The 17,522-nt window shown below is 45.3% G+C and overlaps 1 protein-coding gene across 1 annotated transcript; it reads left to right on the forward strand.

Annotated features, from left to right (window-relative positions):
* The first annotated feature begins 206 nt into the window (after positions 1-206).
* LOC101691093 (L-threonine 3-dehydrogenase, mitochondrial) lies at positions 207-16,928 on the forward strand. Its single transcript, XM_004766068.3, has 9 exons — positions 207-315; positions 8,172-8,370; positions 10,422-10,464; positions 10,690-10,760; positions 12,455-12,604; positions 12,706-12,878; positions 13,912-14,002; positions 15,575-15,844; positions 16,433-16,928. Exons 2-9 carry the CDS (start codon positions 8,187-8,189, stop codon positions 16,570-16,572), a joined length of 1,122 nt encoding a protein of 373 aa, XP_004766125.1. The 5' UTR covers positions 207-315; positions 8,172-8,186; the 3' UTR covers positions 16,573-16,928.
* Positions 16,929-17,522: the final 594 nt, after the last annotated feature.

Genomic DNA, 17,522 nt, shown 5'->3' on the forward strand with positions numbered 1-17,522 from the left:
CGTGCTCCCAGCCGTTCCTTAGTTCTCCACTTTGTCGGTCAGAGGAGGTGGCCTAGACTTGCGGGGAAAGGGTTGCCCAGACAGCCGGGGCCCTCCACCCGGCTCCCCTCGTGACCCGGCGCCTTAGCCGCGGCCCCGGCGGAAGAAAGGGATTGGTGCGCGGAGGGGCGGGTTCGGATGCAGAGACGATAAAGGCGCCGAGCACTGGGCGCGGGCTCGGGTTTGCGCTAGCGGCGCTGGGATCTCGGGCGGCGCGCTGCTCCAGCTCCCATTCCCGCGCCGCAACGCAGCACCTCTGGGTGCCTCAGTCGGAAGGTAAGTGCGGAGCTCCGGGACGTCACCCCAGCCGCTGTCCCCGGGAGCAGATCCCCGTTTAGGAGCGGAGGCTGATGTCGCGGGTCCCCCTGGCCCCGGCGTGAGCGCGGTCTCCAGCCGTCGCCACGGAGCTGCGAGGCGCGGGGTCGGGGGCGCTGCTTCGGTCCACAGGAGGCGACACCCGGCCCCTTCCACTTTGCTAGGACACCCTCCAACAAGGAATAAGGATAGGCGCGGCCGTTCTAAAACCGGTTTACCCAGGCATCTCCCGGAGAAGATGGGACCCTTCACCCTTTTCAGCGAGAGCCGGGCTGAGGCCCCGTGTCTTCTTGGGTTCCCTCTCCCCGGCGTCCTCCTCTCGCTCTGCAGAGCCAGACCTCTGAGGCCCTCTGTATCTCCAACTTAGAGCTCTGGGGTATTCCCTAAACTTTTTCTGTCTTTCGGATCATCACCACGGTAAGTCCAGACTTGACCAGCTCGTTGGTGGAGTCTTTGAGCAGTTTGCTAAGTGCTCTTCTTATTACTCTATTAAATGTTCTCATCAATCTAGTGGGGCAGTCCTATCATTGTCCCCCAAGACTGAGGAACCTTGAGGTTTGGCAGAGGAGCGTACTCAGACTCGCGCAGCGAGAGTGGCGGTGACCTGAGGCCCCTGGGCTTGTCGGGTTACCCCGTGAGGAGAGGCCGGGAGGAACCGCGGGGGAGCGGGAATGGTGGTGCGGAGAAGGTGCCCTCAGCGCGGCCACGGGGATGCTTCCTGAGGGAGAAGTGTGGCGGTGGTGGAAGGAGGGTTTGAGACTCAGCGAATCCGGTTTCCTACCCCTCTTGGTGTTTAGTACTTGCCTGACCTTGGGCAGGGCAGTTCATCCTGTAAAAGGGAGAGAAAGATCCCAGCTTCAGGAATACGGTGAGGGTTCAGGAAAGCAGGCGTTTCACGCGTGCTCGGTCGTTAGGAAGTGCCTGATTTTTCCTTGCGCCAGTTCTATTAAGAGTACACATTTATTTATTTATTTATTTTTATTTTTATTTTTTAAAGATTATTTATTTATTTATTTGACAGATCACAAGTAGGCAGAGAGGCAGGCAGAGAGAGAGGAGGAAGCACGCTCCCCAGTGAGCAGGGAGTCGGATGGGGGGCTCGATCCCAGGATCCTGAGATCATGACCAGAGCCCAAGGCAGAGGCTTTAACTCACTCAGCCCCCAGGCGCCCCAAGAGTACACATTTATTATTTAATGAACCAGAATATTTAAAGGAGAGACTGCCTTGCAAATGCCCTTTGTAAGGGTTATTGGTCCTTAAAGCAAACTAAGAGGTGGGAGAACCCGTGGGCTTGGGGTGCGGGGCGGGGCGGGGCGGGACGGGGGTGGGGGGTGGACAGAGGGCAGGAATCAGCAGCTTAGTGCGGGAGGGTCTGGTGCCAGGAAATCATCAACTAGGCAAATGGCACCCCTTTCCTGAAAGCAGTTTTACAGAGTGCAGGGTAGGAAGCCCCACTTTGAGGGGTAGGGAATTAAGGTTGAGAGCAACTGACCCCTCCTGCAGACCTCTGAGACTGGAAGAAGAGATGAACAAGAACAAGTTTCAGCAGGTTTATGAGCAGAGTGGGAAGAACAGGTTGAGGAGTTAAGTGGGATAAGGGCTCAGGAGTTTGAATGAGACTAGGGTTTGGTAGGCACCAACTGGACTGTTAGGCTTCTGGAGACAGCATTGATCTCTGGGTGAATTTTCTAGCTCCTCAGCAATGTATGTATATGCAGACCATTAACTGGGGCTGGAGACTTTTTTTAAAAACATGAATTTACATGTTTTATTTTAAATTGTGGTTGCAGTCACATAATGTAAAATTTACCATGTTAACCATTTTTAACACTCAAGTGTACTCAATTGAACACTCCAGTAGTGTTTAAGTATGTTCCCGTTACTGTGCAACAGATCTGTAAAACTTTCTCATCTTACAAAACTGAAGCTGTATGCCAATGAATGAAGCACTGATAGTCCTTCTGCGTTATGCCCCACCTCTTGGCAGGTGCCTTTCTACTTTCTTTTTCTATGATTTTCATCACCTTGGATACCTTATATAACTAATCCTAAGAGTGGAATCATATGCTGTTTAGCCTTTGGTAACTGGCTTATTTCACTTGGCATAATGTTCTGAAGGTTTATCCATGCGTAGCCTGTGGCAGGATATCCTTCTTCAAGGCTGAATAATACACTGTTGTGTGTATACACCACATTTTTTTTTTAATCCATTCATATGTCAGTGCTGGATACTTTTACTTTCATTCTTTAGTGCCAGAGATATTAATACATTCTTATTTACTGTCTCCGTGGCAAGAATGATTAGACCTGGATTTTGGGGAGATCATAAGCCAGTGAGAACATTAAGGGAAATTGATGGTGTGCCCTCAGGGAAAAGGCCTATTTTGTTGGCCTTAAATATTTCAAATTGGAGTTTCTTAATATTCCTGAAACAGGAGGAGGCGAGGTGAGGGCGGTCGCCCCCAGGGTCTGAGTGTCCTGCCTTGTCTCCTTCAGCATGACCCATTGACTCCACAGCAAACCTCTGAGTAATAACAAACATTCGAAACTGTTTGGGAAATGCAACAATCCACAAGGCCATGGGCACAATTATAAAGTTGTGGTGGCAGTGCATGGAGAGATTGATCCTGTTACAGAGATGGTTATGAACTTGGCCGACCTCAAAGAGTATATGGAGGAGGCAATTATGAAGCCCCTCGATCATAAGAATCTGGATCTGGATGTGCCATACTTTGCAGATGTTGTAGGCAGGACAGAAAATGTAGCTGTGTATATCTGGGAAAGCCTCCAGAAATTTCTTCCTCTGGGAGTTCTTTATAAAGTAAAAGTGTATGAAACTGAAAATAATATTGTTGAATATTGTTGTCTATAAAGGAGAATAGTTTTTAGGGGTTAATACTGTAGACTAATTTCTTTCCATATTCGAAAAAGGTCTTTATCCTCTTGGACAATTAAGAAATCATCACATACTTGTTACGCCTCCCCATTGTGTTTTCAGAGTGACTGGTTGATTGAAATTGTTGTGTGTGGGGTGCCTGGGTGGCTCAGTGGGTTAAGCCGCTGCCTTCGGCTCAGGTCATGATCTCAGGGATCGAGTCCCGCATTGGACTCTGCTTGGCAGGGAGCCTGCTTCCTCCTCCTCTCTTTCTCTCTCTCTGCCTGCCTCTCTGCCTACTTGTGATCTCTCTCTGTCAAATAAATAAATAAAATCTTTTTTTTTTAAAAAAAGGAAATGTTGTAAGACGTGTTGTTAATTCAAATCTGTCTTAAAACATCCTGAGTGACATTTAAAGAGTCCTTTATTTATAGATTAAAAATCACTTCATTTTCAGTAAAATGTTGTGGTGTGAAATTTGAAAGTAAAATAAATCCATTTTTGTTTTTCCATTAAAAAAATATATATATTCCCGAAACAGAATTATTTATCTTCAGAGCAGTCACAGTTGAAATAAGTTTCTCCCCTAAGAAACCAAAGTAATTTTTTTCTGCAAACAGGGGCATTCTGTTTTAGTGTATGTGTGTGTGGTGTAGACAAACCCTTGTTATTTCCTGTTTTCTCCTTCTGGTCTGTTCCACACTGTTTGGTGAGTACTGACATACATCAGTTACTGGTAGGAATTTCTCATAAGAGCTCACAACTTTATGAGAGAGATAGCCATATTGTCTCCTGGCACTTAAGACCAATGTTTCTGGGGGTGTCTGGGTGGCTCAGTGGGTTAAGCCTCTGCCTTTGGCTCTGGTTGTGATCCCAGAGTCTTGAGATCAGGCCCTGCTTCAGGCTCTCTGCTCAGCATGGAGCCTGCTTCCTCCTCTCTCTGCCTGCCTCTCTGCCTATTTGTGATCTCTCTGTCAAATAAATAAAATCTTAAAAAAAAAAAAAAACACCTAATGTTTCCAAAACCAAACTCTGTCTTCTCATCTGACCTACTTCCCCAGGGACCCCATTCTTACAGCAGCATACATTAGAGACCTCAGTATTAACCTCATTGATTCCTTACCTAGCTCTACCATATCCATACAAGGAGCAAAGGTACTTGAGCTCCAAGTCTTCATCTATATCGGTCCCACCCTCTTCATAGTGTCAGTGCTGTCTTAGAGTTCTGTGGTTTGTGCAGAGAGGTAAATGCCAGGAGAATGATGGGAGCAGTGGTATAATAACTACCCTGGAGAGTCCTGGGTCAGGGAGGCACTCCATTATCTCTGGGGAAGAGTTTGTTGAATTGTTTCTTCTTCCCTGTGCAGTTAAAGTAAAGAAGGTGCTTGGGAGAGAAAGTCTGTGGACTATAATCGAGTCTTTAAAGAGGGACTAAGAATCTTTGATGACTTCCCTATATAAATTTAATCGCTAGGTTGGCAAAGCAAATTTTACTTTAGAACAGCTCTTCTCAAAATATAACCTTGGGAATCCTGGGCTTCCCAGAGACATTTTGTAGGGTCCTAGAAGTCAAAACATTATACTTCATAGTCTTGATTTGAACACTTTTATAAATTTTTAAATGATATAAAACTATTCTAAAGTGAACGGATATTTATCTATTTTTGTATTGTTGGCTAAACAGGGGGATACTAGATAACTTGATTTTTCTACTCAGAGCTATACCATCGATGTCTATAAATGCTGAAAAAAATGAAACGATCTATCAGAGTTTCCTGAATAATGAAAGGGAGGAATTTACTCCAGAGAACTACATAAAACCTAAAAATGTGACAGATTTCATCAGTTTTACAGTTGTTAGACATTTACATTCTGTGTCTTACACTGTAGAAAGTTTTTGTATAATATTACAGTGCCAGTAGCATTCTTTTGAGAACAACCATTCAGAGTCCTCTAAATAAAAATGAACTGAATGACTTAAATGTAGATATGATGAGCTCTTGAGAAGCCAAAAATGATTTGTTATAGCTTTACAAACTAGTAGTGAAAAAGCTATTGAAGCATCTAGCAGGATAGTTTATCAAATTGCAGTGGCTGGAGAAACACAGTAAAGCCTTGTTTGGAGGAAAAAGCATCGAAGGAAATCCTAGTCCTGTCACCTTCTAATAATAGAGAAACTTGTCAAATTAAAATTTTAGCTGCAAACATGAAGACTGTGTTAGTATCTTAACAGAAGTGTATTCTGCCTTACAAATGGAAAAATTTGCAGTCATGGCTGGATTTGTCATTTTGTTTGTGTTCATCTGGTATCAGCACCAAACCAATCATTAGTATCTTTGGTGACTGCTTGGCAGCAAAAGTGATTGGTGCCAAAGTATTTGGTGTAGGATAGCTTTTTTGAAAAGTTTGCCAGATTTACTTAAGAATGCCGTTTATATGACAGTAAAAATGTTAAGTAGTATTAAATCTTGACCCTTCAGGGACCTATCTTTTTAGTATGTCATGTGTTAAAGGGATACACTTGTTCCGTGTTGAGGTGTGATGGCTGTCTTGAGGTAAAGCAATTGACAGCCCGGAATTTCTGACAATGATGGCAAGAAAAATGAGGAAGAAATTGGAGAGCCATCCGCGTGTTAGATAAAGATGGCCGCGGCTATAGGAATGCAGGGCTCCGCCATGTGATGCCAGACCTGAGAGAGAAGTGAGCAGATGCCAAGGTTGAAGTGGGCAGGGAAGCAGATTTTCACAGCGACAGGCACGTGAGCTATGAGGAGTTTGTACTCAGATGACAGCAATGTGCAGGTGTTGTGCAGAATGTGTTCAGTGTCTTGTACCAAATTATTTATCTGCCTCTTCTTTGTAACTTATCTGTAAAAGGTTTCCCCCTTGCTGTCCAGAAACATGCACAGATAGTGATTAGGACCTCAGTCCTCCCTGTTTTCTTCCCTTATCTTACTGTGGTTGTCCTGAAACCCTCCTTGAGAAAGCCGGTCCAGTCACATGGTGCACATGGCTTCCTCTGGGTAAGTCTCAGTCCTTGTGCACACCTCAGTGGAGATGGAGTTGGTCAGATGAGGGAAGATTTGGGTTGTGCCTTTGTTTTAAGCAGTTTTTGTGAGGACGTGTTGGCATGTTGTAGAAGCGAGGAGCCATAACTCCTCCGTGGAGTATGAACTGAAGGCAATATGTGGTTCAGAGTTGCACTGTTGCACAATGGGTATATGCTCCATGGACTCACACGTTATTTTTTTTGGTACTGCTGGTCCTGTACTAGGACATTTTCTTTTTTTGTTACTTGTTTTTTAAACTTTGTTTAGCCACAGGGGCGCCTGGGTAGCTCAGTGGGTTAAAGCCACTGCCTTCGGCTCAGGTCATGATTTCAGGGTCCTGGGATCGAGTCCCACATTGGGCTCTCTGCTCTGCGGGGAGCCTGCTTCCTCCTCTCTCTCTCTCTGCCTGCCTCTCTGCCTACTTGTGATCTCTCTCTCTCTGTCAAATAAATAAAATCTTTAAAAAAAAAAAAACTTTGTTTAGCCACTTAAAGAAAATTTGCTTATGGCACAATTGGCGTCAAATCCATTCCAAGTTATGTACTTGTTTTCCAATAAAAAAAATTACATTTTACTCTATTCCCTCCCCCACACCCACCCCCCCAAAAAAGAATCAGAGTTCTTACCTGGTCTTGGGTAAAAATGATGGTTGAAAAGATGACTTCCCCAAAGGTCTTATGAGGGACACTTGGGCCTTTCCTATAATGTGGTCCAGAGTGGGGGCCCCTTTTCCAGGCCTGATCCCCTGTAGCAAGCCAGAGACGCTCCAGCAGAAGGCTCTCTTCTGCTTGTTTGGCAAAGTTAGCTGGGAGGGAAGGCTGTAGGGGCTTTGAATGCTGTGTATTAAGTTCTCTCCTCAAGGTACTGAGTTGAATGTGGGAGAAGGCTAAGTTCAGATCTTAAAGGGTCTTGAACTATAGTTTACAAAGATATGATGGTTAGATCTGGTGAGCTCGTTGGAAGGGCGTGAGTCACCGGAGTTGGCTCTGAAGTTTCCTCTGCCAGCTCTGTTGGAAATCTTACTGTGGAAGGCACAGGGCCATGTGCAGAGTGCAGGAGGCCTGACTTTAGAGGGTGGGAAGCAGCAGAGCCTGCTGTGTGGCTCTGATTTACTCTTGGGACACACTTGTCTGGGTGCTGGGGCAGGAGGTTGGGGCCGGGGGTCATGTGTGAAAGCCCTGCCTGCACCTCCAGTCGCAAGCCTTGTGCAGTTGGACTGTCTTAAGGGGTGAACTCTTAAGGCCAGAAATGATTTCATGGTCTGTAACCAATAAAACTGGTGAGGAAGAGGAGGGGGACTAAAATGTTCATGGTCTGGAAGAAAAGGAGAAAACAGCTCTTCCAGATGATCCTTTTGAAAGGAGAGGGCAGCAAAACAAAGGGGTCACAGCTTACCGAATGTCACCGAGCGCCATCTTTTAACCATCTGCTTTTCTAGTCTGGTTCACTCTAAGGATAATATCTGAATATTTGCACAAGATGGACAGGGCACTAAGTTATTTAATCTGGGACCTGTCTGTGCCTTCTGGTGGTGCGTGGACAGACTGCGGCCAGCTCTAAGGATGTGAAGGCTTCGTTGGGATGCACTGACTTGGTGTTTCCAGGTCCATGCACGGTCCCCTCCACAGTAACCGTTAGATGCAGGCGATGTCAGCATTGTGCAGTGTCAGTTCTAAATCTCTGCCCGGCTTTTGTCTGCCTGCCGGGTTTGATCCCCTTTTTACAGAGCCCAGCTTGCAGGAGGCTCTTGACAGGCTTCCCGTTGGCCCACTCAGCAGTCTCTTTAGTTCAGTTCGGGAGTCCAATCCACGTTGTGCCCGTGAGCTTGTGTTCAGAGGGGTTGGAAGCATAAAAGGTTGTGTAATGAACTCTGCTCCTTTTTAATTGCAGGGTGTTTGCAGGGAAATGCTGGTCACTAGGATGCTGCGGCAGGTCGTGGGCCAGATGCTGGGGAGCCCAGCCTGTGGCTGCTGGACAGCTGCCCCGCCGTTCCGGTTTCTGGCCACCTCCCCTCGGCAGATTCCAGCAGATGCCAACTTCCACTCTGCCTCCTTCTCTGGAACAGACCAGCCACGTGTCCTAATTACAGGTTGGGCTTTTTTTTTTTCTTTCCTTCTTTATTCCACATTTGCAACTTGATGATTCTCCTCCTCCTCCTTCTCCTCCTTCTCTTTTCTCCTCCTCCTCCTCCCCCCTCCCTTTTTTTTTCCTTTGCTCTTTCTGGATGGCTTTGGAAGGGCTACCATGCCACCAGCTAACATGTATTCATCAGAAATAACCTTTTCCATGATTGGCTTCCTCCAGAATGGCAAGCCCAAAATCCTTATTCTGTCACTGTTGTTAGTGCTTTCTTTGCATGTTGTGATTTTTTATTGTCTAAAGGTTGGCTCTAGGAAACGGGGGGGGGGGGGCAGGAAGCTGCTGTGTGGCTGAGATCGCCTGAGGGGAGCAAATGTGCAGGGGCTACAGTGTGGGTGGTGCCTCAGGTGCATCTTTTCTTGACTGACCTCCTCAACCACATCATGCCAGCAGCTGTTGCCTGTTTTTGTGTGGGAGACAGAGGAGACATGTTAGGGCCTGCCTGAGGAACCCATCCCCACCATCTTGGAAAGCCGTTAATCTCACTGTCGCCAGACTTGCTCCCTGTGCTCCTTACCTCCTGTCCACCCAGCCCCTGATGCTATGTCCTCGTCACTCCAAGTTTCACCTGGCACTCCAGGTCCTTCCAGCCAACACAAGCCCACCTCTGATGTGGTGGACACACTTTATTTCCTTCTTTGCACCATCCCCTTGGCTTCTTACATTCCTCACAGTGTGTGTGTGTTTCTTTCACTTCCGCCGCCTCCACTCCGGCTGGAAATGGACTTCAGGTGTAATCTCTTCCCCCTTATACTGTCCTCCCTGGTTTGCCCCACTTATCTGGTGCTAGTTGGCTCCCTCCCTCCACCACCGGCAGAGCACCTTCTGTGGTGGTGTCAGTGGGCCTGGGTCCAGTCCCATGGTAATAAGCACTTACAGGAAATCCCACTTTCTGTATCTCCCTGCCTCGTTTACCTCTCTCAGATGAAATTTGCAGTTTCATTCCCCCAGCTGTACTCACAAACCCAGCTCACCCATTTCAATCAGTGGCATTTTTTAAAAAAAGATTTTATTTATTTGTCAGAGAGAGCGCCTGCGCATGCGCGTGCACAAGCAGGGGGAGGGACAAAGGAGGGGAAGAAGCAGGCTCCCCGCTGAGCAAGCAGCCCAATGGGATGTGGGGCTTGATCCCAGGATCCTGGGATCATGACTTTAGCCAAAGGCTGACGCTTAACCAACTAAGCCACCCAGGCATCCCTCTCAGTGGCTTTTATTTTTTTTTTTAAGATTTTATTAATTTATTTGACAGAGATCACAGGTAAACAGAGAGGCGGGCGGGGGGGCGGGCAGCAGCTCCCTGCTGAGCAGAGAGCCCAATGTGGGACTCGATCTCAGGACCCTGAGATCATGACCTGAGCTGAAGGCAGAGGCTTAACCCAGTGAGTCACCCAGGCACCTCGCTCAGCAGCATTTTTAAGCCTCTAAATTAGGAAGCTCTAATTTTAATTTTTAAAAATTAAAAAAAAAAATTAGTTTTCTTCATGGCTCCTTGTCAATTCAGTTGTCTTCCCTTTTCTTGGATGATTTCCTGGTTTGTCCCCCTTTTCCCCTCTTGCACCCCAGCCCAGTCCTAATGGAGGATGGGCTTCTTGATAATCCTTCCAGAGGCTGATCTCAAATTTTCTGTTTGGCTTTTGAGTGTTTTGGCTCCTGTTGCATTCAGGCTTCAGAACTCATCAAATAATGAGGGCAGGTCTGAGAGGAATTCCTGACTTAAGGAGCTAGGAGGTTATCCTGCTTTCTTGTGATTTTTTTCTCTTTCTGCGCCGTTGCTTCCTGTCAGCCACCCAATGCTAGAAAGAGTTTTGTCTCTGCGACTAATAATTACCCGCATCAATCTCTGTCCTCGTGTGAAGGATGTAACTTAGTTTTATCAGGTCAGGCTGGGCCTTTCCCTAATTAGCTGAGATTGCCCTACAGTCTTATTCTGTTACTATGTTCTGGGAATAAATGAACTGGTAAGATTTGAATTAAAGTTCCACTTTTTTCTTCTTCATCTAGGGGGTCTTGGCCAGCTTGGAGTAGGGCTTGCTAACTTTTTGAGGTAAGAGCCCAAAAAGCTGAAATTGAAAATATGAGTTCTTTAGTATGTACAACTTGTCTTTGGCAACATGTAATCATTTTATTTTGTTCTTCATATCATAAACATGTAGCAGGTCTGTGGCTCATCGTCTCCCCCACTGGTCCTTTGCCCTATTTGAAAGCGCATTTTCATTGGGCCAGTTATATCCTAGATGTACCAAGTCACGTGTTTTGCTCTTTCCTACAGGAAACGATTTGGGAAGGACAATGTGATTTTGTCTGACATAAGGAAACCCCCCGATCACATCTTCCACAGTGGTAAGAGATCAAGATGCCTTGTTTTTGTTTCATCTTTGATTTTCAAAATGTAGTTAGAGAGACGGCTCATGGGATCAGTGTGTGCAGCAGCTCATAACCAGACTTGTGATGAAAAGAAAGGTGTTATTGAGGCCCAGTTGTGTGACTTTTAAAAATTCCCTATTTGGGGGGCGCCTGGGTGGCTCAGTGGGTTAAGCCGCTGCCTTCAGCTCAGGTCGTGATCTCAGGGTCCTGGGATCGAGTCCCACATTGGGCTCTCTGCTCAGCAGGGAGCCTGCTTCCCTTCTTCTCTCTCTGTCTGCCTCTCTGCCTACTTGTGATCTCTGTCTGTCATATAAATAAATACAAATCTTAAAAAAAAAAAATTCCTATTTGGGGGTACCTGGGTGGCTCAGTGGGTTAAGTGACCAATTCCTGATTTCAGCTCAGTCACGAGATCAGCATGGTAAGATTGAGCTGCACGTCTGGCTCCATGTTGGCCATGGAGCTGACTTGGGATTCTCTCTCTCCCTTTCATTCTGTGCCTCATCCCCTAACTCACTATCTCTTTAAAAAAACAAACAAACAACCACAAAAACCCACATTCCTAATATGATCCCTCGTAATTCTGTGAAATGTCTGCAGTTAATGCTGCTTCTTGTTAAGAGTTACAAGAACAGGAAAACTCTTTCAAACTTGAAGTAAAGTTTGGGGATGATATCTTTGTGCATTATTTGGGATAGTATCTTTGGAATAAAAACTTTGATTCCTGCCTTTTTGAGTTTTTAATTTCTTTTCTCAGAGGGAAAACAAAAATCAAGTTCTGTAATGAGAAAAAAGAACTCTAAAACTTTGGAGAAATTAATCCTCCTATTTCAACATAGATTTGCTCTTTAAAAAAAGATGATGATGATGATGATGATTTATTTATTTATTTTAGCAAGAGGGAGAGAGAGAGAGAATCCCAACAGAGTCAGACTCTCCGTGCTAAGCACAGAGCCGAACACAGGGCTTGATCTCACAACCCTAAGATCATGACCTGAGGTGAAATCAAGAGTTGGGCCCCAACATAAATTTGCTCTTAAACAGCTGTGCACGCACGCACAAACACTGCAAAGTCCTCAAGCTTTTTCCTACCTTAGAAACATGTTTGTAAGGTCTCCAGGTCCTTCCTGGTACTTTGCTGTAAGTGGGGGAAGCTGCCACCGAACTAGCCTGACTCTCCCTAGCTCATGCCTGTGGTTCTTCTACACCAAGTTGTATGTTCTTTTAGAAACCCACTTCTCTAGCCTTTTTAAATTGGGTAACTTTTCCGCAGACTGAAATTACCGTGCCTGTAGGGGGACTATTAATAGCACCAACTCAGGAGCCAGATGCCTGGTTGTGACACACCCCCCCTCCCCGGTTCTCCCACTCACTCGATCCTGGCTAGTTTTTCTCTGTGCCTCAGTTTCCCTCCCGGTCAGATCTAAGTATACAGAAAGGCCTTGGACAGCGAGTGGCAAGTTTAAGCTCTTCATGAGCACGAGTTCCTGTTACCTGGGCGGTGGCTGGGGTTTGTTCTTTCGTAAGCAAAATGCTGCACAGCGTCCAATGAGCCAGCCATCCAGTTGACCCTAATGGAGTTCACGAGCCAACTGGTGCTGGGGGGAAGGTCCCCTTGGCTTTTTAAACCCCTAACTTGTGCTTCTCTGGTTTTGTTGTGTTCCTTGTAGGCCCGTTTATTTATTCCGACATTCTGGATTACAAGAATCTTCGGGAGATCGTGGTAAACAACCGCATCACCTGGTTGTTTCATTATAGCGCTCTGCTCAGTGCGGTGGGGGAAGCGAATGTGTCCTTGGCCAGGGCCGTCAATATCACTGGTAAGTTTCTGGGTCTTGCCCAGGATGGCTGATTTGCCAGCTCTTCCAGTTCTTCTGCAGGAGATTTTTGAGACGGTGGTCATCATGTCTGTTCCTTGCAGGATTGCATAACGTCCTGGATGTCGCGGCAGAGCACAGTTTGCGATTGTTTGTGCCTAGCACGATCGGAGCTTTTGGCCCTACTTCTCCCCGGAATCCAACTCCCGATCTCTGTGTGCAGAGGCCCAGGACCATCTACGGGGTGTCCAAGGTCCACGCCGAGCTCATGGGAGAAGTAAGCCTTGCTTGGCAAGATGACGCAGTGTTGCCTTTTCTGTTCTCTTTGCCTCATACACTAGCTGACTCATCCTTGGAGGAGACGTTTACCTCTACCCCCATCCCCGCCCAGCCCCCAGAAGTGCTCCCAAACTGATTGCGTTTGCCAAGTGGCAGGAACTGAATGCTCCGGAAGAGCTCCTTAGCCCTTGGCCCCTCGATGGCACCCTCTTCTTCATTTGCTATCTGTCTTACTGGTACTGCTCCGTTCTGTCAGGCTCCCAGTATTGGCAGTAATGGGATGTGATTTTTGAACACTGTGTTAAGGAGAAGGTCAAAGGACTTTTGTTCTTTTCTTTTTTTTTTTTTTTTTTAATATTCTTTGTCTTTAAAATTCTGTGCTAACGGAAGCCTGGGTGACTCGGTTGGTTAAGCCTCTGCCTTTGGCTCAGATCATGATCCCAGGGTCCTGGGATCAAATCCCACATTGGGCTCCCTACCCAGTGGGGAGCCTGCTTCTCCCTCTCCTGCTCCCCCTGCTCATGCTCTCGCTCTCATTCTCTCTCTCTCTCTCAAATAAAATAAAATTTAAAAACTTAAAAAAACCCACAAAACTCTAGGACAAGTGGGAGTGGTGTCTGCTCCTTTAGCTGAGGTATCAGGCATTACCCTCCTCCCCCACAGCCCTCCCCTGAGCTCTGTGCCATTCTGCACTACAGGAACACGCTCCCGGAGGATTGTTTGGGGTGTCGAGCAGTGACTCTCTTCCAAAGAAGAGCTGACAATCAGCGCAGGCTGATTTGTTATTGACCGTGTTGATATATCACCAGAGTGATTTTTTTGAAAGTGAAAGCGGAAGGGTTACTTGTTAAAGAAAAGTGAGTGGCCCTTAGAAATTCTAGTCTCGCTTCCTTTAGGAATATTTCAATAGAACTGCATGGAAAGATATTCTGTTCCATCCCCCACCCCCCAAGAAAGAGCTCTTCTTTTCTTTGCATTGCTCTGTCTGGTTTAAAGCATTTGTTTTAAAGTTGCTTTTCTCTTTTTTGTAGTATTACCATTACCGTTACGGGTTAGATTTCCGATGCTTGAGATATCCTGGAATTATTTCAGCAGACTCCCAGCCTGGAGGAGGAACAACGGGTAAGTGCTGTTTCCCGTTTTTGCCCTAAGTAAGATAGGTTTTCTACGTGCCCTGAAGAGCAGCAAGGGACCAGCTATCTTTTTAGCTGTGTGCTGACCCCGAGTTTCTGCGCCCTCTCTGGCAAGCGCATCTGAGAAGCTCATGGAGTCCCATTGACTTGAACGTGTTAAGGGCAGCTCATGCTGGTGTTGCAAATCCAGCCCATGATTAGCCATCCCCAGTGCTAGAATCAAACAGGTAATATTCGAGAACAAATTTGTCATGTCGAATTTGTAATGTAGGAGAACACCAAATAGAATTGAATTGAATCCAGCCTTTGTTTCTTAATGCAGAGAACTCCGTGAAAATGGACTATATGTATGCATTGCATGTTGTTAAAGGAGCATAAGTGTTGTTCTTGTCATTGTTGTTGTTGTTATTTTTATTGTTATGAGTTTGAACTCCAGCATGCATTATGTTCAGTAACTCCCATATTAGAAATCCTTCCCATATGAGGGGCTCTGAGATATAATATAAAAGCTAAGCCTTGGGACACATGGGTGGCTCAGTCTGTTAAGCGTCTGCCTTGTGCTCAGGTTATGATCCTAAGGTCCTGGGATTGAGTACCACGCTGGGCTTCTTGCTCATGGGGAAGCCTGCTTCTCCCTCTACCTGTTGCTCCCCCTGCTTGTGCTTGCTTGCTCTTTCTTTCTCTGACAAATAAATGAATAAAATCTTTAAAAAAATAATAAAAGCTAAACCTTGGCAAAATCTGAGAGATTTTAAATTTATTTTATTTACTTATTTATTTATTTGAAAGAGAGAGAGAGCACAAGCAGGAGGAGTGGCAGGCAGAGGGAGAAACAGGCTCCCCGCTGAGCAAAGAGCCCTATGTGGGAATTGATCCCAGGACCCTTACGACCGACCTCAGCTGAAGACAGATGCTTAACCAACTGAACCACCCAGGCATCCCCAAATCTGAGGGATTTTAAAGGAGATTTTTGTTGAGGTTACTTTTTAAAAAGCTTTTTGCCTTAATACAATACTCTCCAATTATGCACTGGGAATCCCTCAGGATCTTTGTTTTTTTCCAAGTGGTCCAAGAGGTCAAAACTCTTTCCGTATCAATATGAAGCTGTCATTTGCCTTCTTTTCATTCTCCTTTACAAGTGCACTGTGGAGTTTTCTAGAGACTGTGTGATGTGTGACAGCCTAGTGAGCTGAACACACAAGGCAACCGGAGACTCCAACTTTCTGTTATTGAGCCAGGCAACAAGACATGGTCAAAATGTAAAACATGCCATTCTTTTCACTAAGCCTTCTTTTGTTTGAAAAATACATTCTTCTTCCTATACAATATCATACATATGACTATATGATGGGTTTATTATTATCATTTTAAGATGTAGCAGTATTTTTTAAATGCTCCGTTACTTTCTGATATAGTAGATATTGATGTAACCCACACTCCTAAGACCTCTTTGGGGGTCCTCAGTGATGCTGAGGAGCATAAAGAGCCTAAGGTGTAACCATTGACCTAACACATTCATCATTTTGTTATAAGACGAGTCACAGACAGGATTCTCTTTCAGATTATGCAGTCCAGATCTTCCACGATGCCCTAAAGAATGGCAAATTTGAGTGCAACCTGAAACCCAGCACGAGGCTCCCAATGATGTATATTGATGACTGCCTCAGGGCCACTCTGGAAGTCATGGAGGCCCCGGCAGAGTCCCTCTCCATGAGGACCTACAATGTCAATGCCATGAGCTTCACCCCTGAGGACCTGGCCCAGGAGGTTCTCAAGCACATACCAGAATTCCAGATCACGTACAACGTGGATTCTGTTCGACAGGCCATAGGTGGGTACATCATTTCAACTCTCCTCAAAATCTAAGTGAAGCTTTAGTTGGCACTGTGAGTCCCTTGAGGACATAAAGCATGGAGAATAAGGAGGTTCTGGACACATTCTGAAGAAGAAGCTGTTGTTGAGACAACAGATGCTGCACTTTGGGGCACTGATATATAAAGGGGTGGAATCATCCTATTCCAAATAAATAGCTTTTCAGCATTTCACCATTTTATTGTTGATACATAAAACCAGCCAACAGCACAAGAAAATGTCCGTGGGTTTTCTGATGCTGTGATTGCCGCTGTGGCCTTGAGCACTGCTGGAGTAGAAGATTGCTGCCCTACATGTCCATGGGAGATTTTAATAGTGAGTCACAATCCCCAGTGCCTGATCGTGGGCATGTAATAGAATCTTCTGATCTAAGAGGGTGGCTATATATGTGCATAATGGCCACTCTGGTCTCCTTGGAGGAGGAATTTCGGAGGGTGAATTTCTTTTGTGGCATTTTGTATAGTAGACCTTTATATAAAATGTGCTAGACATTTTTGCAAGTCCACAGTCTGAGTAATTCAAGCTTCTCTTCCATGTCTTTTCCTAGCGGATAGTTGGCCGATGAACTTTGATGACAGCAATGCTCGGAAGGACTGGGGGTGGAAACACGAATTTGATCTTCCAGAGTTGGTGACAACAATGTTGAACTTCCATAGTTCTGATACTAGAGTTGCCAATGCTAACTGAGGGAATTGGAAAGGAATGCTCACGTGTACTGGACCGCTGTCCAAGGAAAACCATAATGACCCCGAGGAAACTAGATTATCTGGAATAGAAGGACTAATTGGATGAGATTTTGACAGCTCATATTGAACTGCCAGATTGGAAAATCAAGTTGGCTTTTGCATTTTCAAAATGCTGTAGGCTTGGTGGTAGGATTTCTAAACCTTTGCTGTTTGCCTAAACTTGCCCAAACACACATATCACAGAACAAAGACTTCAGTCAGAATAATTGCCATTTCCTTAATTCAGATGAATTAAGCATTTTGGAGAAGGTGGATGTATGTGATGTTTGTCTTGAATTAAATTTAATTTAAATATCACTCCTAAGACTCCATTATTCTCTTGACTAGAGACCAAAGATTACATTTTAAGGACTATCAAAGTTGATCTCCTAATTTAAATACTATCCCATCAGAACATAAATGTTTGCTATATAATCCCATGTTCATAATGATCAAGAGATCTTAAAACATTTTTTTCAAAAATTATTACTTCTAATTTACTTTTCTGTAAAAAGAAAATGTAGAAAATGAAGAATATCAAAGACAATCTGGCTAGTAATGGAGAGCACCTCTTATTTGGATTACCTTCCTGTTGGTGAGCTGAGTCTTGATTATCAGGATGTTAATTCTCTTCCCTGGCCATGTCTGACTCCTAGAGGAGCTTATGTAAATATGCAGGTGTCTGGGCTCCTCCCTTTCAGGTTGACTCAACAAATGGGGATGAGAATTTCCAAACGCCACTTGGTTATTCTGTTCCAGCCACAGCTCACTGGAACAGGTTCTGTACTATGGAGCAGGTCCATAGTTTTCTAAAGATAACTTTTCTTGCGACAGCCTTTTTTAAAATATATTTTAAAAATATATACTCTTAGACTAAACTTTCAGGGGAACTGCTCTAACCCCTTCTGAAGC

This window comes from Mustela putorius, unplaced genomic scaffold (genome assembly GCF_011764305.1).
Source record: "Mustela putorius furo isolate JIRA1106 unplaced genomic scaffold, ASM1176430v1.1 tig00000242_pilon_pilon_pilon, whole genome shotgun sequence".
Taxonomy (NCBI): Eukaryota; Metazoa; Chordata; class Mammalia; order Carnivora; family Mustelidae; genus Mustela; species Mustela putorius.